This window comes from Protopterus annectens, chromosome 4.part0 (assembly GCF_019279795.1).
Source record: "Protopterus annectens isolate FY-2018-M chromosome 4.part0, PAN1.0, whole genome shotgun sequence".
NCBI classification, from domain to species: domain Eukaryota; kingdom Metazoa; phylum Chordata; order Ceratodontiformes; family Protopteridae; genus Protopterus; species Protopterus annectens.
The window spans coordinates 1,216,905,694-1,216,928,522 of NC_056733.1; the positions used below are offsets into that span (position 1 = coordinate 1,216,905,694).

General features: G+C 36.5%; 1 protein-coding gene across 1 annotated transcript in view; it reads left to right on the forward strand.

Moving 5' to 3' along the window:
- LOC122799825 (serine/threonine-protein phosphatase 2A 55 kDa regulatory subunit B beta isoform) overlaps nucleotides 1–22,829 on the forward strand; it is a 699,704-nt gene that overhangs the window by 524,277 nt on the left and 152,598 nt on the right. Inside the window, exon 4 of the mRNA XM_044069144.1 lies at nucleotides 21,881–21,993. Within this exon, the coding sequence (XP_043925079.1) occupies nucleotides 21,881–21,993 (113 nt within the window). The remainder of the gene's footprint in view (nucleotides 1–21,880; nucleotides 21,994–22,829) is intronic.

The following is a 22,829-nucleotide window of genomic DNA, read 5'->3' on the forward strand; positions in this document are numbered from 1 at the left end:
GTGCACTATACCTTTAAATGTTTTGGCGCAATTTTTAAAATGATTGTATTGGTTTATGTATAAAAAGGAAGTTATGGTGCTTGTTGACTGTTCTGAAGAAGACTGGGTTCCAGTTGAAAGCGCTTAACTGTTTTAGGATTGTGGAATAAAAGAAAAGAATTTACATCCTTTCGTGCACGAGTTTCTTTGGGAAGTTCCTGTTCTTTTCGGTATTGGAGTTGTTGAACTTTCTTTTTGTTTATTGGTTGACATGGCTGAACAGGAGACTACCTTAGAGGCTTCATTGTCTCGAGAGGAGTTCAATGGACTTTGGGCTGAAGTTTCAGCCGTGCAGGGCGAAATACGTAAACTGTTTGAACTCTTAAACAGTATTGCTTCTAACAAGGTACTTCCAAACAGTATTGGTTTTAATAAGGCACTTCAGGCTTCTAATGATGGATTGCAAACTACGCCTGATTTACATTCACCGCAAAGTGACGGTTGTCCATCAAAAGAAAGCACGCTGGCGTTCAGAAGGGAAGGGGAAGTCCCTGAAGAAAACCGGAAGGTGTCTGGCGTTGATGCATTGGGGCATGAGACAACGAGTTTCAGGAGGAGGTTACCCACACCTGAACGTGGCTTTCCCATAGCTTTACTATCTTCGGAGGATGCAGTTCATAACAACAAAGCCACAATTGATTTACCGGATACTAGTGACGGTTTTGCTATATCACCTAAAGAACAGCGACGGTCTGTTTTTCACGATGATGCACTCACACCAGCCCAGGACTTCACTTTTGATTTTAGTATATCAAGGGCAAGACGTGAGGCCGAACGGAATGGGGCTAGACCAAAGACGGTCTACACGAATAAACCTAACGGGAGCATTCAGCAGAAACATCATGTTGACAAAAAAGGTACTGTTGCCTATATTATATCTAGCCCTAAACCTAAACAAACAAAAAGGATTTTTGACCAACCTGAACATAATAAAATAATGAATAGTGAATTGTTTACCACAAAGTCAAATGAAAGAGAGCTATTTGAAAATGTGCTAAATGGACATGGTGATATGTATGACTTTGGTAAAAAGAATTACAATAAGAAATTTAATGAGAAAAATCACATATATAGCTCTCTGAAAGAAATGATTTATGACTTTGGTAAGAAACTTACTGCATACAATAATGCAAAAATAGATGTTAATTATTTAAAAAATTGTATAAATCTGAAGATGGTTCCTAAAGGTTTACGATTTTTTAAATTACCATTAGGCATATTTTATAATGTGGAAGTGATGAATGAATTTAATAGTATGTTTGATGGTTTTGGAATTGCTTTCATGGAACTGTTATTAAAATATCAACAAGAGAAACGTGACCTTTTAGGAGATGAGTTAGAAATCATGTATGAGACTATATGCAATGATGTAGATTATGAGACTTGGAATGATCTTTTTAAAAAACAATTTTTTCAAGCAGAGAGTAGGGCCAATATTATATTTGAGAGGAAAAGTAAGAAACTTACTAGGGACCACGAAGCATACAGTAACAACAGAGCTTATATATGGCCTAAAGTTAAAGAGTCAGAAGTTGGTTTTATGTCCACCCCCCGTTGGACTACACATAGGGATTTTCAGAGTGCCAAGCCTCTTTTTTCAAGACATCCCAACAAACAGTGCACCCAATACAAAAAATAGATCAACATTCCCACACAGGAGCAAGTGTAGTTACAGTAGACAAGACTTATGAAACTGAATCTGTGACATTTATCCCTCTTAATGATCAGAATATTGTTTCAGAGGGAAATACTAATAGTAGTAGGAAGTCATCTTTGAATTATCCTATAGTCACATGTTTTGAAGGTTTCAAAGTCTATAACTACACAGATGTGGAGGTAAATGACGACTTCATTCGGGTCATGCATAAAGGAATGAAATTTATTCCCACTGTTAGCAACAATTTAGTTGATAATATCAAGCAGGTTAAACTTTTTTGTCGCAAACTCAATTTGGCTGTGGTTTTTGATGGCTCCACGGACCAGGCAGTTGGTACGGAAAATACACAGTTGCGCAAAAAGAGTTCCTATGTTCCAGTATCTCATCCCAGTATATCAAATTTTGAGAAACTGGTTAGTCAAGACATTTATAGACTACACAGGGACATTAGACATAGGAATTTGTTGCAGAATGGTCCACCACAAAATCTTACGTAATCAGAAAAGGAATGTCTTAACCAAGTGATGCAGAACAAAGAGGTACGCATCATGAAACCCGACAAGGGTGGTGGGTTAGTACTTTTTTATGTTGAAGCATATAAGTCTTGTATTTATGACATCTTAAATCAGGCAGACACTTACGAAAATGTCTCCTTAAATCAGATTAACATCGGACACCATCGTATAGATCTGGCTATAGAGGAATATTTAATAGACAACAGGATTACAAACGACACTTATATGTTTTTGAAGAATGACCACCCCATTTTGGCAACCATTGTTGGCATACCCAAACTTCACAAATCCTTGGAGCAACCACCCTTCAGACCCATCATTTCCGGCTCCCATTCTAAGACTTACAACATAGGGAAATGGATTGATCATCAACTAAAACACATTTATGGAAATATCCCACACATCATGAAAGATTCGTGGAGTTTTTTGGGCAAATTACAACATGAATATTGGAGACCAGACCTCATCTTAGTCACCATTGATGTGGTCGATCTTTTCTCCAGTATACCCAGAGAACTAGGAATCGAACATTTCTCAAATAGCCTCAGGAAACATGCAGGGGTTAGTTGGGACAAGGTTGTGTTGTTGTGTGACATGATGGGACTGGTGTTAGATCACAATTATATTGTGTTCCAAGGGGAATATTTCAAGCAAATAAAAGGTGTTGCTATGGGTGCGTCGTGTGCCCCCATCTTTGCCAACATGGTGATGCTGGAATGGGAAGAGGAAGTGTTATTTAAGAGTCAGTTTTATACTCACATCTCATTCTATGCCAGATTTTTGGATGACATTTTTATTTTGTGGAAGGCCTCTACAGAGGAATTACAAGAATTTATGTCTTTCATCAATCTATCCTCTACATTTTTAAAATTTACTCATCAAACTAGTACGGTGGACATTGCTTATTTGGACGTCTTGGTTGGTCTTGACCAACATACATTTACATCTAGAATTTTCCGCAAACCAACTTTTTCCAATGATTACCTACATTTTACAAGTAACCACCCTCCACACATGTTTAAAAACATCGTAAAGGGGCAGTGTATCTGTGCAGCGAGGATGTCTTCGACAGAAGCTGTGATGAGAACGGAACTTGATACCATTAGGACATTATTTAGTAATCGTGGATATCCGGACCACATGCTCCTCGATACAATTGAATATGTGGGTAATGAATGGGGTAAGAAGTACCCCCCTTTATTAGGTAAATATATAGTTAATGAAAAACATGAAGGGCTGCCATCCAGTTATTCTAGTCGAGCATGTATTTTGACTTACACTCCACATACGTGTTTTATTAAGGACATATTACGACAACATTGGAATATACTTGTTAGTTCGAATTTGGAACGTAATGTGGGAAATTCTCCTGAATTTGTATATAAGACAGGCATTAATTTAAAAAGATTATTAGAGAAAGCCAATCATGATAATGCCACAAAGGATATGTACAAAGGTACAACAAAATGTGGTAGATGTAAACAGTGTAAGTTTATTAATGAATCCAGATACATTAGACTTAAAAATTTCAACTCTACATGTATTAGAACTAGAACTGGAAATTGTAACACAAGTAGGGTGATATATATTGCTACATGTTGTACTTGTCCTATGTATTACATAGGCAAGACTGAAAGAGTTTTCAAATAGCGTATATATGAACACCTTTACCGTATTCAGAGGAAGGACATGAAGAATGCATTGTCTAAACATATCCATGAATATGGCAAAGAGCACACTTTTCAGTTTGCTATTATAGATACCATTAGTTATTCAATATTTGGGGGAAACTGGAAGATGAAACTGGCTGCCTTGGAAAGCAGATGGCAGATTTTATTAGACGCCACTAGACCCCCAGGACTAAACGAGTCCATCAGTATTAAACCTTTCTTGGTCCTCTCTTAGTATAAGTCACTGAGTTATTATAGTATTGGTAATATACTTATTGATTTATTAAAAAGTCTCAAGTCTTCCAATATTGACAGTAGTATGAATATGAAACAGAGTTTTTAGTTTTTAATATACTATATACAGTTCATATACATGTTAAAAAACAATTTTAAATACACAAATGTTATATAAATATTTTATAGAGTTTAATAGTTTGACAGCATAATTATTGTACACACTAGATATGGAATTATTTATATATCTAGGAAGATTATAAATATTGATTTTTTATGGTCATTGCTGCTGAATGTGCACTATACCTTTAAATGTTTGGGCGCAATTTTTAAAATGATTGTATTGGTTTATGTATAAAAAGGAAGTTATGGTGCTTGTTGACTGTTCTGAAGAAGACTGGGTTCCAGTTGAAAGCGCTTAACTGTTTTAGGATTGTGGAATAAAAGAAAAGAATTTACATCCTTTCGTGCACGAGTTTCTTTGGGAAGTTCCTGTTACAAATGATAGCAATTTTACAATGAGAAGGTGAGACTTAAAGTAATTGCTGTATCCAGTAAAGCTTTTTGAACCGATGCACAAAGGCTTCTGTCCTAGTTTTGTTTTTCTTTCATTTTTGTGATTTTCTTGTGTTTTGCCATATTAAAAACAATAGCAATTTTACAATGAGAGGGTGAGACTTAAGGGTCAGACTTGTGTACACCTTCTAAAATTACTCGATATTCTGTTCAGAAAACCTTTGGCAGATCAGACCAAACTGCTCATAAGCCAAAAGTTGGCAGTTTGGTTTGTTTTGTGAATATTAAATTTAGAATTTCTACAAATTGGGCACAAATCCTGTAGTATTCTGTCATAACCCAATGTGTGAGTACATCTGGGAGATATTTGTTAGCACAAAACATGCTTATATAATTGCTAACATCTTATTGTATTCTCATGTTGTCTCGCTTGCTCTTTTTCAGCATTTTAACAAAGCACAGCTTGTCATCACTGCAAATGTCTATCCTGGCTGTTTTTCCATGCTTCATTTTAAACTATACTTTCGTTCCTGTATAACTTGCTATTAGGAATCATTTTTTCTTTATTCACCGTATCTTATTGATAAATTATTCCACAGTTTTCACAGTGTCTATAAATACCTATAAGGCAGAGTACAGTTGTTTTGATATTAATTTAGTAATCTGTGGCAATGGAAACATTCATTTTTCAAAACAGATTTACAGACGGTATATAACACAGAAGTCTCTGTTTATGTACAAGACCTGATGGCAACTTGATCTGAGCAATTTCATTGTTAAATCCCAGTTTGATAAAATGTATTACTGTATAAATAGTCTTTTTCCCTCCTAAAGGTCTTGCCTGTCTTCATTAACCTGACTTCATATAATTAATTGTTTGAGTGACTGTAAGACTGATTTGTGAATGAAAACAGAAGTATTTGTTGTGAGGACGTAGGCTGAGCTCTTCCCAAATTATATCTGATTTTGATTACTTTAAGTACAACAATATGCATGCTGCTAGTCTAAAGAGACAAACTGCAATCTGCCACACTTGGTTTCCTTTGTATGCGAGAGACAGAGTAATGTTATTGATTATCATAACAGGAACAAATGACTTATTGAGTGCAGTTAGAAATCCATGCCTGCCATATGGCATAGATTAATTATGCTCTTTTGCGCTAACATTTTGACAATTAACTTTGTACTAATTTTGATTAGGATATATATTACTGCTCCATTTAGAAATTTTTGCTGTATTAAGATACAAAAGCAATTCTGTTTAAATGGCTCATCTTATTACATTGCAATTTGCTTGCAAAATTATACAATTATATTAGAATTTCTTCTAAATGGTTTAATACTTATGACTCAGTGTATTAAATGACTATTAAGGACTGTATTATGGTGAAGATGCTGGAATTTTCATGCAGCATGGATTTTTAGTGACGCTGCCACAGAGCTGACAATACTGCATAATACTTAAGGAATTATGCATAGAAGGAGTGACATCCCATGTATCTCAGTACAAGAACTACAGTTTTAACTCAACAATATATAACAAGCAATGTCTTTTGGCTTTTCCTGGTTTGAGGTCACCACAGTGGATCACTGGTCCGCAGATTGAATGGCAGTGGTGTTTTTATGGTGTCGAATTGTGAGCTCAGTGCCCGACTTTCACAGAAGGCACACACATACACAGACACACCTACCTACACGTCTTTAAAACTCACTCAACCTCTGGGAGGACATGCAGACTCCACACAGAAGGAGCTCAAGCTGAGAATTGAACCGGAGAACCTCTTTCTGTGAGGCAGTAGCACTAACTGCTGCAGTATCGCAGCCAACTATTTTAACTCAACAATATATAATTCTGCAAAAAATTCATATCCTTATTAATGCTTTTCTGTCACTCTGACAACAGTCAGTGGTAGCTGTAAATTTTGGATATGCAAAGACAAAACAGCTAAAATAAATTTGCAATTAACATAAGCATTTATAGAAGCAGAGAAGACGGTTTATTTATTCATTCATTTAATGAAAAGAAATGTGGGCTAGCTCAAGGGCTCTTTTTTCATGACATAGTCTAGGCCATATGGTACAAGGTACAGGGAATCTAGGTAAAACTACTCATAATATAAAATTCATTTCTTTTTGCCTAAAGTAGTAAATGATAAAAGTATCCACTACTGGACATATGCTATATAGAATATTGTTGAACTGTTATGATTACTTAAGTAATTAATCATGACATATCATTACCCACTGGTGAAGATACCTGGTTACGGAACCTTCTACCTTATTTAAAGAATAACAACAATGCACACAGGCAGCTATTAGCTGTACAAAACACAGTACATGCCTTCATCACTGAATTAATAAATCGGTGGAACTTAGATAAACAAATAAATGAAGTAAAAGATCTATAGTGCAACAGTGAAGAATAAATCTTTCTTTACATTCCGATTCAATCACAGGGCATAAGGCTTAAATATAAACAACACATTTTCATGTGCAATACCAACTTCCAGACACTGTCTGGACATGGACTATATATACATATATATATATATATATATATATATATATATATATATATATATATATATATATAGTTTTATATATATAGTTTTATATATATATATATATATATGTATATATGTATATTCTCCTGTGAGTATATGGGTTTTCTTCAGTATTCCATTGTTTTGCAACATCTTTAAAAAAACATGCTAATGGATTGCCTACTATAACCTGTTCACATAAATATTTCACTTATCCTGGGTCATGGCTGGAAGGGCTCCAAGAAAGATCAGTTCACATGTCAGGTTAGCCAGTGAAGAAAATTAAAACTAAAACAAAATAAACAGTAGCAAATGTCTTAAACTGCTTCAGTGACTCATTTGTAAAACTGTCAATTGGAAACTGTAAGGATAAAGGATAAATAAATAAATAAAGGATAAATAAAATTTACCCACAGCCATTTAAATAATTTCTCTAAGGTAACGGAGTACTCAGTTTATATTCATAAAACATGATTGAAGGGATTTAAGTTGTAGGTAATACAAAAGTGTCTGAAGATGACATAGAGGATATCCTAACTAAGTGGTTGAGGGTGGACTACAACTTAGAAAGCACAGGCTGATGAGAGAAGGCAGATAGCAAACTACATAAGTTCAGGTGAAGCAAACTAGCCTGTTTGGGCATGCTTCGACAGTATCCTTCAGTGAGGCTATTTGATTGATATGGAGCAATCCTCTGGACGTGGAACAAGGCCAATGTGGTAATGGTACAGTTCTTCAAGTTCATTCTAATCAACAGTCAAAAATCCTGCACTTGCCCTGAGATTGACGGACCTCAGAGGATGTTGTACTAAGTAAGGGGGTACAGAGAGAGGGGCTAGGACAATTCAAACCCTCAGTTTTTAGATTTTGTTGCCAACTTTCAACAAAATGGTCTGTGCAAAAAAAGGTAGATTACAAGGGCCAGACTATAACATGCAGCCTGTGGAAAGCCTGTGCCACATTTGGATATCATCCTGATTGTACACCAAGCATCTGCAGAAGGGATTGTAATAGGTGGGGAGATGCAAAGGTGAGTTCTTCAGGAAACAAAGCATTAAAAGACAATACTAATGCAAAAATGTGTGCTATTCCTTATAAGGACAAGCTACTGCAGTGAGACAGGACATGGTAACTGCCAGGCAAAATGCTGGAACATCAGCTTAACCTCATACTCCAAGGGTGACACACTAAATCAGTGCAACATCCCCAATAGTAGGCTTGAATATCAGTGTTTGCAAATGACTTATGTAACCACTTGGGACTAAAGCCAACAATCGCTAGTTTCAGAGGCAGGTGTGCCCCACAGCTCAGCCACACTGGCATAAACATATTCAGATCTTGTGTTTTCCAATAGATAGAACAAAATATGAAGGTAGGGAGATGGGTGATTGTTAAGAATGCTTGGATATACATATTACACATTTTGCATATGTTTTATACATAAGAATGTGTCCAAATGTAACCATATCAGCATTCTATGTTATCTAGCATCCGTAATTTTGTTATTATGATTTGTAAGGAAACTGTCAGTCCCTCTTAACCCCTTCCTATTTCTTAAGGGGATGATAGCTCTTCAAGCAGTATAACAGAAAACACAATTTCCAAAAAAATACATCAGTGTTAAGAAAAAAAAGACTGTTATTAATTGATCTAATTTGTACCACTGCAAGCATAATCAAGTCACAAGGCTGTGTGATGTCAAATAAATAATTAAATGCCATCATCCTCTATCTTCATTTCTGACAGACAGTCAGATGGTAAGATAAAGTTATGCAGTTCACATAATGTGGTCTAGCATTTTTAATAACTGCCACAAGATGTCTTTAAACAAGCAGTGTGTCAAAGATCCAAATGAAATATTCACAATAAAAACAGGAAAATGTTATATATATTTATACTGGAATGAAACAACTCACCAACAAATCATATAGTAGGTATATGTTATGTTTTTAGTGAATAGCGGAGACTAAATATTATGTATACAGAGTGAAAGAAGAGGTGCTAGCCAAAACAACTGACAGACATGCTGTTCAGCATAAACAGTGATTCATCTGAAGCATTTTAAACAACATAGAAGATATATATATATATATATATATATATATATATATATATATATATATATAGTAGCATTAAGGAAATACTGACTGACATTTTATTTACTACATACAAAAATGATGAGGAACATTGTCAAAAACAAACAAAACAGCATATAACATGCTACATCATGAGATAATGTACTGTAATAGTGGTAAATAAATAAGCTGAAAATATAGGCTAATAACAGGATTTGAGTGGCAATTATGAGTAATAAATGTACATAAAATAGGAATTTTTTTAATACAGCCACAGATTTCAATAAAAAAAAACACTACTGTACGGTGCATACTTATAAAATGCTAAGGAATTTTAAAACAGAATGAAATTGTAAAGTGCTAGTTAATTAACTCTGGGAAAAAAACTGAAAAGCGTTTGAGGCACTGACAGGTGGAACAGGAGATCTAAATAAATTTATCTTCTTTGTCATTTTCTAACTTGCTTGTACTGCTGAGAGAAGCAGTGGTATGGAGCAGGCCCAGATTTTTCCATACTCAGCAATAGTCCCCAGCTCCATTTGTAGTATCCCTAGGAAAATTGAGATATTTAATCTCTGCAATATGCTCCTGTTCTGTCTTGGTGCTTCCATTCAGTGGACTGTACCTGGTACACCCCTCATAGGAGCATCCTCAAAAGGGTCCAAAACACTTCAACTAATTTCTTTCAGTATAAAAGATCACTGACTGCATCCTGCGGCCCTCCTAGACTGCTGATCTACTTCTATCATGGAGTGTTTGCCCAGTTCTCCTGCAAATACATTTCTGCTGCCTGTATCCATAATCGCATCCTTCAGTCACTGCCCAGAGTTCATGAACATAGGTAAGAATGGAGACATTGACTGTTAAATTGAAAGCTTCATTCTAGGACTCAGCTCTCACTTCCCCACCACAGTCTGATACAGTATCTGTAGATGTACCGGTGCAGTACCAACCCATTAGACATTTGTCATATCCTACCTATCCTCAGGTGTGTATAAATATGCAATCTTCATATCTACAAACTGGATACTTGTTACTGTTGTTGTTTGACATCCTGTCTATGAAACCCACAAGCAAGGGAGGAGACAGTGATAGCATCCTATGCCCACCTTCAATATACTTGACTTAATGGCAAGAGTGTGGACTCAAAACACTTACTCATCAAATACAGGGACAGCATGGCATACAGCAGTAGCCTGGGACTCCTTTTATTGGTGTATTTCCTGCAAGGCAGTTCATATGCCTTCTCCAAATCCAGAAATGCACACATAGACTGCATTGTGAACTCCCATGACTTCTCCAACATATGTGGTAGTGCGGAGGGTTTATCAGGTATCCCGCAGCTGAGAAATGATAATCAGTGCTCCCCCTAAAGTATAGACGTGACAAACGAATAAAGTTACCACTGTAGCACCTGCGATGTGCTTCCCCACTGAGGTTAAGTAGCTGGATTAATCTGTATCTGGAATATACTCTTTTGTCTCCCTTCTTGAAAATGGGGACACTGTCTCAGTTTGCCAGTCTAATAATGCAGTCCCAATCCACACAGATACTTTTATAGGGTTCATATCTCAAGTCATGAAATTATCTCAATTATCAGTGAAAAAGTAGATCTCCACAGATCTCAAGCTGTAAAAAAAAACATAAAAAAACACAGATCTATGTACAGACGTAAAACTTTCCTCTCTGAGGCAGCCAGAAAACTTACAGCTACTACTTTCTTATTGCCATCTCTCCTATATGCCACACCCATTATTACTAATCTAAGTCATATCTCTATAACAGATTGGAACAATGTTACAATAAAATAGCAAAATTTGTCATCAACATGCACTTCAAAGCGCATCCTAATCTGGCTCCCGCACTACTTAACACACACCCAGCTCTCAACAATATACAGACTTCTCCATAAGCCCGTAAACTACCCATTCCTACACCACATCATTCAAGCATACTCCCCAGACAGGGCTTTATGTTCTAGACAAACATCACTTGTCACTGTCACAAAAGCACACAATAGTGCAGGAAACTTCCAGTATTCAACTTACATGTTGTATCACTGGTGCAACAGGAAGCACACTTGGCATTGGTACAGAAGGCTATAGGTTCTATTCCTGCACCAGGTAGATGGACTGTAGACACCTCAAATCAGCATAAGGAGGGGGCTGTACTCCTGAGTGCGTCTTCCTTGTTAGCTCAGATGGATATAAAAGATCCCACTGCAGCTATTGAAACGAGTAGAGAATTTCCCTGATGTCCTTGCCAAATTTTCCCTAGTAGTGTAAATATCACCTCAGATCTCTCCTGAAAATAGGCTACTAGCTCAGTGGAACTAACCTGGCCAACAAAATCATAAAAACAAATATGGCTAAAGCCTGGAACTACATCCCATTAACACTGAAATCACTTCAAGAGCTAATCTCTTTCAAAAAACAATTACAATCTCACTGTGGGCAGTCATCCTGACTTGCTGTGATTCATAAAACATTGCAGTCAGTTGTCATTGGGATAGACTGGGGATTCTTTACCATACTGTGGTAATGATGGGGCCTGGTGCTATGTGTGCCATCATTTGGTTGGCGCTCCCTAGCATCAGTTCATGGCAGCAGGTCTAGTTTGTATGAGGTGGCTGGATTCCCTGCACCACTTGATACTTTGCTGACAGCAGGAACTTTTCAGTTATGAAATGGAGGTGATTCAACGTTTCAGTTATGAAATGGAGGTGATTCTTCTTTTCTGCACTGGTTGGTTTCTCTGCAATGTGTGCTACACAACATGCAGGAGGGCAAAGGGCATCAGTGTGCAGACAGAGCTCTATTGTGCAGTCTTCCATTGCTGCCCTTCAGGTTACCCATGCCAGGACCAACCAGAACATGACATATCTGTCTGTGAATTGTGTACAACGGCGGTTAATTTGCATAGAGGTTAGGTGCAGGAGTACTGCTGATGTACAGTGGGGCAAGGGTGTACCCACTGTGTACTACATATTGTGATTTACAAAGGGCTTCAGAATGTCATTCCATAGCACAAAAGCTTACTCCATAGCACATGTGAATACTACCCAGAGGCAATTGGAAAGTATATATTACACCATTTATTTTTTATTTATTTATTTTTGCAAAATGGAAGCAAGAAAGAAAGAAACCTAACCAAACATTTATCATCATCAGACCCGTAATAGATGAAAAGTTAGAAGAAGGTTTGCATCATAAAAGTAATGCTCTGCAATTCTATCCTGTATTTTGTTTAGTTTTACTGTGTCCAATAAATTAAATATCAGAGAATGTCATCAAAGTAACAACTGTCTAGGGTAAACCAACAAATGTATATGTGTCTGGAGCACTTTGATGCTTTTAATAAAATTCTATATGTTCCATTAGCGCAAAAAAACATTTTGAATATAATTCAGACTGACAAGATAAACTAAGCTGTGGTTTGGACTACAGAACATGCATTTAACATGCATTTGTATGAATCACATAAAGTTAAAATGCTTGGCATAATAAGTGTCAATACCAAAGTCAACAATGTTCAAGTTTCCTATCAAAGGCATATAAACAGAGGCATTCCTAAACAAGATTTATGTACACTGTCAGCATGTCATTAAAGCAATGCAAGTAAAGTGTAACATACAGCAGAATGTAACAGACAGCTATCATAACATGATCAAGTCACTGTATAGTTCATTCAGCTGTTTACATTTCAAGCACTGTAACCAGTTTTGAAAACTGACATTGTAAAATAAATCAACAATTTGCATTAAAATAAAAAGTTAAAGAAGCTGACTGCATAGATTCAAGATAAGGAAATGAAAGGGGAGTAAGTTATGTCAAGTAGCAGTTTGATGGCAAGTATAGATAGTGCATTTTACATTAGCAGCAGCAGTGGCCTAACAGATAGCATGCTGACCTATGCTTTAGAAGACGGTGGATTATATTCCCACACCAGGTTGATCAATTACTGCCACTGCAGTGCACCATAAGTGGGGGTACAGCACTCCTGAGTGTGTCATCCCTTGGATGAGAAGTTAAACTGAGGCCTTGTCTGCTTAAGCTGGTAGTAGCTCAGGTGGATGGAAAAGATCCCACAATAGGTTCATAGGCAGGCACTAGGCTATCGGCCCTAGGGCCTGTACAAGCCTAGCCAAAACGTTACCCTGGCTTTTGCCACCCAAGAAAATTATTTTCCTGTGCCCCTATCGAGTAGAGCCACAGAGGTGATCCCCGGGATGAATTTCCTATTTCCCATCCAATCATCAAGATTTTTCTTGAAGAGTGCTAATGAGGAGCTTTGTTTGATATAGATAGGTAGTTTGTTCCAGAGTATGGGAAGTCTCTGGGACAGGAATCTATCCCTCCAGCATGTTCTGTTTATTGTGGTGACAGGGTTTAGGTCCCTAGAGTGTGTATCTTGGAGGGACTGGGATTTCTTTAGGTGGAGCATGTCCAACAGCTCTGGGTTTGACATAGCTTTGTATGTTAGGCAGAGATCGCCTCTGAGTAGGCGATATGCAATACCTGTTGAAAAGAGTAGAAGAAGGTCCCTGATACCCTGGCTAAATTTCCTCTAACAGTGTAAATGCCACTTTTGGTCTCCACTGAAAAGATGCTATTAACTTAGCAGGACTAACCTAGTCAACAAATAAAAGATACATTTTCTTATAAGATGTGATACAATCTACAGGTAAATGAAAAGAGATCAGCAGGTCCCCTATTCCTTGATAGAGTGCCAGTGCTGTTGTGATTGCATTACCTTAGCAGACTCATTGCTCCTTTATTTGTTTTTACTTTATTTGTATTTGTTAACAGGAGTAGAACACTGCACTGATCTCCATGGACATTTTTCAGACTCAGCCCAGAAGTGCTATCTGGTTAAGTGATTTGCTTAGAGTCAGACAGTTAGGCAATGGAGAATGAGGGGATCAAACTCTGGACCACTGGAAACAGCTCATTAACACCTCCTTAATCCTTTGTACCAACTACCAGACAGTTCTTATTTGTCAGTGGCAGTTTCATATATAGTCATCTGCAATGGCTGTTCTAATCAGCATACAGATTAATGGCACCATTCCATAGTATTAACAACATGTTTGTAGATGTCATAATGACACCTTTCAGTGACTGCAATTTCTAGTTACAAACTGTTTGAGACCTGAAACAAATACCTTAGCTGTTTCATGGAACTGCAAATCTAGATGAAAAGCATATATTCTATATAACAATTTCCGGAAAGATCCAACCAGGTTAGCTTTGATTAAGACATGCATTGGAATTCATAGATTAGCACTTCTGTCTTTTTAATTTCTCCAAGTCTTTTTGGTTTCTAATACCATGACGGGAATGGACCCCATTCCTAAGTCAAAGTACGATTAAAGTTCATGAAATTAGTATTGTTTCAATCTTTGATGTCAGCCAAAAATGCCCTTTGGAGCACCCACAATGTGTCCAGTAATGACTCCTTCTGCAATTTGTATGGAGTTACATGGATTGGTAACATATCTAAATATGATTGTAGAGCCTTTTTTATAACACCCGTTGCTCCTACTACTATTGGAACTGTCGAGTATCTTTCTTCCACATTTCTCTCATTTCTGCCTGCAGATCCTGATATTTTATGACTTTGTGTCTCTCTGTATGCAAGACACTGTAGTCACTGGATGTGGTAATTTCAATGATCAGTGCTGCTCTTGTCTTCTTTTCTTGAACCACTATATCCGGTTTTCTAGCATCTATCTTTTGAACTGTTGGTAATGGATGGTCCCATGTGGTATAAACTTCATCATTTTCTATAATGCTTTGTGGCTTAGGTTTTCAGTGTTTTTCAACAATTTCAGTATCCTAATGTTTGCACAATCCCCAGAGCACAATCTTGCCACATTATTATGCCTTTCAGTATACAGTTCTTCTGCTATTAGTATGTCGCAACCTGCAACAAGGTGTGCAACTGTTTCCAATTCGGTTTTACAAAACCTACATGTGTCTGCTTCTCCCACATGTTCAATGGACTTAGTAAACTAACGTGTACATAGCCCACTATCTTAGGCTGACAATATTAACCTTTCATCTCTTGGTTTGAATTTGCTTCTACTTAACCATTCCTGCATTAGTTCCTGATCAACATGAGGTTCTTCCAGAAGTTTTCTATACTTGCAACTATATTTATGCTTTTTCCACATTTTTTGCCTTCTCATCTGGTCCTTCACTTTATATTCTTTCTTTCTTTTTTGGCACATTCAGTTGCTGCCTGATTTTTATTCACTTCTAGTTTGATTTCCATTCCTGTTTGACGCCAATATGGTTCTGCTAAATTAAGCAGAGAAGTCATCTTAGATTTATTCTCCTCATGTTTAAAAACTTTCACTACATTTGGGTCTTGTGAGGTCAGTAGATATGTGTGGAGTCCCACGATTGCAGATCTATACATATAATAAATTTCAAGGAGGCCCATCCCTCCTTCAGAATGGGGAGTATATAATCTTGGTATGCATTGATTTTTATAATTGATTTGGTGAGCATGAAGCATCCTTCTTGTTTTCCTATCTACTCTATCCAACACGTTTTGGGGATAATCAATCACTCCAAAACTGTATGTTAGGACAGGAAGATTGAATTGGTTTATAGCTTCAGTTTTGTTCCTACATGTCAGTGCTGTTTTCAGGATTAATTTAAGTCTTCTGAAATATTCCTTACTAAGTTTTATTCACAGTTGTTCATTTTATTGTCGATCCTTCATCAATTCCCAAGTATTTATACACTCTCTCTTGCTCAAGTTCTTTTATATCACATTCTTGTCCCAAACTGATGTTTACCTGACATTGCAGTTTTCCTGCTTTAAAGGCTGCTTTTGCACATTTTTCAAGACCAAAGTACATTCATATATCATCTGAAAATGTTTTGACAACTTGCAGTTGTGCTTTCAGTTCCTCATCAGATGAGTTATACAGTTTTAAATCATTGACAAAGAAAAGATGAGAAGTCTTTGCAATTTATTTTCTAGGAGCCAAATTATAGCCATGACCTAGGTTGTTAAGTAGACACCTTAATGGGTTAAGGGCAAGGCAGAATAGCAACAGTGACAGAGAGTCACCCTGGAATGTCCCCTTTGAATTTTTATCCCTCGGATAATAATTTGTCCTTTATCATGGCTTAATTGCAAAGTGGTTTGCCACTGTTTCATGGTCACTGTAATGTAGTCGATCAGTGTAGGGTGTATCTTGTACATTTTTAAGCACTCTTTTATCCATGAATATGGGATACTGTCATATGCTTTTCTGTAGTCATTCCCATGACATACTTAGATTCTCCCCCTTTTTTCAGTCCACCACTATGACTTTATTTAACAACAAATGATCATTTGTTCCATATGACTTTCTTTTATTGCCCTTTTCTTCTGCTACCATAATTGAGTTTTCTTCTAAATGACTATAAACTCCATCAGCATCAATTCCAGTGCATAGTTTATACCTTGTCAGAAGGCAAGTTACTGGTCTATAATTATTAGGGTAGCTTGTGGCTTCACTCTTAAGTAGGAGCATTGTTTTTCCCGTTGTTAACCAGGTTGGTGTCTGTTGTGGGTGTGCATATAAATAGTTCTTACTCATAGCTAAATCTTTGTGCAAAGATGTTAGTACTTTCAGCCAACAATTAGGTACTGCATCTGGGCCTGGGATTTTCCATTCAGAGGCTTTTCTTAACTTTGTTTCAATCTCTCTGGCTTTTACTTCAATTCATTTCATATCCTGTACCTTTGAACCTCTTATTCTTTCTTTAACTTCTTCTATCCATTTAGTATCTTTGTTATGTTCCACAGGATCTTCATAGATACTTCTCCAAAATGTATCTATTTCTTCTTTTTTTGGTGGTCTTTCAATTCCTTTCACCTTATTTCCCAGTTCTCTATAAAACATTTTTTGATCATCAATAAATTGCTTATTTTGTACTTTTCCTTTATATTTATTTTCATATCTTCTAAGTCTTTCCACCTGTGCCGAAATTTTTAGTTTATTTGCAATAATGCATGATAGATCTTGATCTGTTCTAATACAGTGCATTAGTTTTATCACATCTATTTTTCTTAGTATTTTGTTGATCTATTCCCTCTTCTATAATCTTGTAATTGTGTCACTTCTTGTCTTAACTGCTTTATAGCTTTCTCTATTCGATATTCCCATGATGGTATTTGATTTCTCCCCATATTTCCCTTACTACCCTAGGTTGTTGTGGTAGAATTTTATCTGTTATTAATTTAGCTGCACATTAATATATACCATTTACTTCTGTTATATCACATGGATCTCTATGGATAGTCCTAATTACTGTGTTCATTTGTTTTATCAAACTTCTGACTTTTTGGGTTTTATTAAACTTCTGCAGTTTATTTCTTTCATTGATCTTGATTTATCTGTCTATGTCTATTAAATCAAGCAACTCTTCAATTAGCTCATTTTCTTCCACTTCATCCCGTGCCATCCTTTACAATATATTTATTCACCTCTGTCCAGTATGGATTCCCTGCTGATGATCAGTGACCAGTTGACCAGGTCCTAACTAACTGAACACAGCTGGTCAAAATCACCTGCTATGAGAGTTTGAAGGTTAGATCTGTTAGGCACTGTGTGGCTCCCGTTTTGTGTGAGATTATTGTGTGCTTTAATGGGGAGTGTCTCCTTTTCCCAATGCATGTGTGTCTGACAGAGGCCAAAGAATTAGTATATATGAGCTTTGAAGGTGATAAGAGGGCTTGACCTCGCATTGTGATGGCTGAAGGGGGCTTGCAGCTCTGCAATAACTCTTATTTTGATTATTGCATATGTTTGTAGGGGAAATATGCTCGTGATCCAGGAGTCTGATCATTTTTAACACTCATGCAACAATTGTTCATGGGAAAGCAAGAGGACATGATTCCTGATACACAGAAAACAGAATGTGTTGCCCACTGAACTAAAGCAGGCCTTTGCCCTGAACAAACAACATGACGTTATATTTTAGCTAAAGATGAGCAGCCAAATTTAATGCTGAAGATTCATACTATTTTAAGTACAATACCTTCGTTGAAGGTTGTGCGTTAGGCCCGGCAAGCCAGCACGTAAAAATCTACTGCCAATCATTAGCGGACTGGAGTTCCGCTGTGGCGACCCCTAACCGGGAAAAGCCGAAAGACACAAATAAACCAACATAGCTGCCTATACTGACAAACATCTGTGATAATAACTCCAGGTAAACATCAGTTACCCTTTCTTCATGCTTCAAAATATTTTTTGATATAAAAAAATATGTTTATAGTCTTAACAGCATTTATACATGAACATCAGGTATAATGATGGAAGGTGGCAGGGGAGATTGTGAATAAAATTCCCAACACTGATTTGTTTTATTTCTTTATTAACTTTACCTGAATAAACCCACAAGGCAGAATTTCCACTTTTCAGGATGACCCGTGGGCATGTGTAGTTAATTGGCTTGCTTAGAGCCACAAAGTAAGTAACCAGAAATGAAGAGTATCAGACCCTTAGATTAGGAGATGAAGTTTATTAGCATGTGATAACTTTTTTTAGCATGTGTACTGTAAGTGATATAATCATTGGAGTCTAAAATACTGACGTCAGTAATTTTCAGGACTGGAACTTGTTTATTGATTTACTTTATTAGTCTGTACTATGAACATTTTTGCAATTGGAAAAAAAGAATCTGTAAAGTGAATACTGTAGGCATGGCTAATCCCACTGCTTTTAAGGGATACTGTTTTATATATATATATATATATATATATATATATATATATATATATATAATGTATATATATATATATAATGTATATATATATATATATATATATATATATATAGGTTTACTATTAGATTTCCAAAATGCTTTAGCAGACCAAAATGTGATCAAAAGGTAGTTTCCAGTGGACAGAACCAAAAAACATCGACTGCACTATGTAGTGTAGTTCAGTTTTCTGAATTCAGCATTGTGTACAGAGACCGTGGTTCAGTGAGAAACAGGGAATTAACCCATTTCCTCACTGTAGTGCAATCTCAGTGTTGGTAATATAATTTATAGGGCATATGGGGGGTGAGGGGGGGATTGTCCCCTGCAAAATAGTAAAATACATGTACAGCCCCCCACAAAAGTGGATTTTGATAAACGGCATTTCCGATGAAATGCCATTTGCTGAACTGTCACTTAAGTGATATACACCCTATATATATTTATATCTATATATATATATATATATATATATATATATATATATAGATATATATATATGCATAAATGACACAATGTTGACACTTTTGTTTGATGCAGACAGGTGGTCAACAGGTGTGCGAAATAGAAAGTCCCTTGGTAGGGAGATATTTCTTTTCCCTGGGGATTATATGGTCTTGGAGTTAGTATATGTTTAGCAGACGGTATGGGGGAGGAGTAGAAAATGTCAATATCTGTGACTTCAATGTTATGACATCGATCTACTGAGTGTTGGCATACTGTACATTTGATCAAGTGCCAGACATACATATACTGAGCAAGCCAGTAAACTACACAGTACCCATGGGTCATCCCTGAAAAGTGGAACATCTACCTGGTGGATTTACCCCAATGTATATATATATGTGTATGCCACGACCAAATAGTCTGTGGCCATAGATAGATAGACAGATAGATATAGGTGCAGAATAGTCTGTCAAATACTCATTTTTTCAACAGAGTTTACTGCTGTCAGTTTACATTGACAACTGAAGTAGTTCAAATGTTGGCTCATTGAATTTACTGTTGTTTGGGAGCTATGGTAGTATACAGATAAATGGGGTTTTGCTGATTAGGGTTAGAGTAAGGGCTAGGTTAGGGGTTTGATTATGTAATAGTGTTTGTGATATGTGTCCATGTATTTTGTGTAGTGGTAGTGCTAGGGAAAGGAATTTTTTATAAGGAAGTTTGCAGGGCTAGAGATAGGCTTACCACATATAAGTAAGGTCCATCCTTACTGGTGTGTTAGCATCAATTTTTCTGAATATTCCCTTTCCTCTGAAGATAGGCAGTCTCAAAGTTAATATATATATATATATATATATATAAATATTGTGGGATGTTTGTCACTCATATATGGGAGTGCAGGGGATCTTGCCCTCTTGTAAAACAATGTTCCATAGTCACATAGTTTTTTTTTTTTTTTGGTAATTTGTGACTCAGTATTGTGAAGCTCAGCATTTCAGTAGGAAGCCAGTAGCTTCAGCTCCCTTCCTAAATATCCACTGTAATGTTCTTCAGCTGACTGTTCTCACAGAGACACTCTGCCATAGACTGTACAAAATCAGAAAAGTCAGTTTAGCTAAATCATTCTTTCATTGTTAGATAAGTTTAGTTTGCCAGTATGACTTTGAACCACAGAATGTGTCCCATTGGAATGTTAGGAGCAAAATGTGTCACCACTTACCATACCAGAAGTGGCACATTACTCTACAGGTATGTCACATTCTTCAACATAAAGGAACTCTTTTTGCCTGGTCACACTGATGGTCAAAACTGTAACTGCTATTACAACATCATATTTGGTCCTAAGTCTCTCCAGCTTTGTCTAAATACAGAGCTGCAGTCACTAGGGTTTGAGCTGGAGTCATACCTCTCAGCCTCTTAATACAAAAAATCTAGACAAAGTTTCAAATAATGGGAGGACAAAGGCCCAAAAATAGGGACATATTTTAAATATTGCTCTTATAAACTTAGAATGTTTTTAGACTAATAGGAGTTGTGTCATCATGTATTTTCTGAAGGATATGAAATCTGAAACTCAAATGTATGCCAGTATTTAATGACTTCAAGTCTTCAGTGATTTGCCTTAAAATCACAGATTTTATGAGGAACAGACCAAAATATGAGGCTAAAATCTGGACATTCTGTGAAAATCTGGACAGCTGTGTAGTGCAACACTTCCTCTGTGACACTCAAAGCCATTTGAACAGATTACAGATGCAACACAAGGGATGTTAGAGCATCTATGAAGAGGCGTGTTTAATCTGTTTTTTTTCTAAATTGATTTATTCTTTGGTGAATAAATTAAAACAAACATGGCTGAAAGAGAACTAAATAATTTACTCACAGTTGCAATACGCATAACTCTTTTTTTATTACAACTTATATAAATCATTCATCACTGGCTTTCAGAACCATGCTTATCAGAGATATGCAGTTGGGTATAAACATGTCTCACACCCACAAAGTACACATATAAAAAGCAGCTGCATGTTTTTGTTATGAACACAAAGAAACTTTATTAACTGCCACTTACCAGACCATTCATCTGTGGAGAAGGATGTTTTATTTTCAGTTCAGTGCAGGGAAAAGAAAATCTATTTATAACTGTGTTTCTCTGGTCCCTAAGTGAAATCACATTGCCTGACTTCACTTTGTCTTATTCCGCGATGAATTCAACAAAACCAATACAGTATATTCATTTATTTTCATGACCTTAGTACACAGAGGTGAACTGAGACTTTTTTTTTATTATTCCCTGATCTGAAAAAGGGAAAATAAAATCACTATATCCTTTTCTTTTCTTTCTTTTTTCTTCTTAAATAGAATGTGAACCAGTAGCAAAATAAAATAGTCTGAAATTATTTTATTTTGTTGTTTAGATAAAACTGTCAAGTTATGGAAAATCAGTGAGAGAGATAAAAGGCCAGAAGGTTACAACCTCAAAGATGAAGATGGTAGACTTAGAGATCTTTCTACAATCTCAACGCTACGGGTAAGATTTGTAATTTATTGCTTTTATAATATTTTATCTGATCTTTTAACTGTAGTATAGCATATCAAAAATCTAAGCAAAGGACTACACCTTAATTCAGAATTTTTCTGTTGCATAGAGTATTACTTGCACAAATGTCTGTGTATGTTTCACACGTAGCTGCACATAGCATGAGTGTATGTGTGTGTGTGTGTGTGTGTGTGTGTGCACTTGTGTGTGTGTGCACTTGTGTGTGTATTTGTATGTGTGTTTTGAAATTATTCAAAACCTCAGCAGATCAATAACCTAAATGTTACAAAAAAAGGTCAACAAAAAAAACTGACAGTCCAGTGAGTATGCTCCAAGGCATAATGACAGAGGGTGCAAATGAAAATCGATGTTTTTTACAGATGGGAAGCCACCCTGCACACCCCACATTGGGGTCCTCCCTGCTAGTTAAACATACCAACTGTGAGAATTCAAAATACTGGGGAAAGGGCATCTTACCATCCCTGGTATTATTTTGGTCCTATAAAAATGTTGATTGGCCTTCCTATCAATTAAATGCATCAGGCAGGAAAGCTGTTGACTAAAGCAGTTGACTTATTTAAGGGTTCTGTGTATGGGTTTTCTTGTTCTTAATCACACTCATGGTCAGGTTGTCTCAGTGGCTGTGGCTCAGTTGTTCAGGGTTCTATATATGGGTTTTCTTGTTCTTAATCACACTCATGGTCAGGTTGTCTCAGTGGCTGTGGCTCAGTTGTTCAGGGTTCTATATATGGGTTTTCTTGTTCTTAGTCACACTCGTGGTCAGGTTGTCTCAGTGGCTGTGGTTCAGTTGTTCAGGGTTCTATATA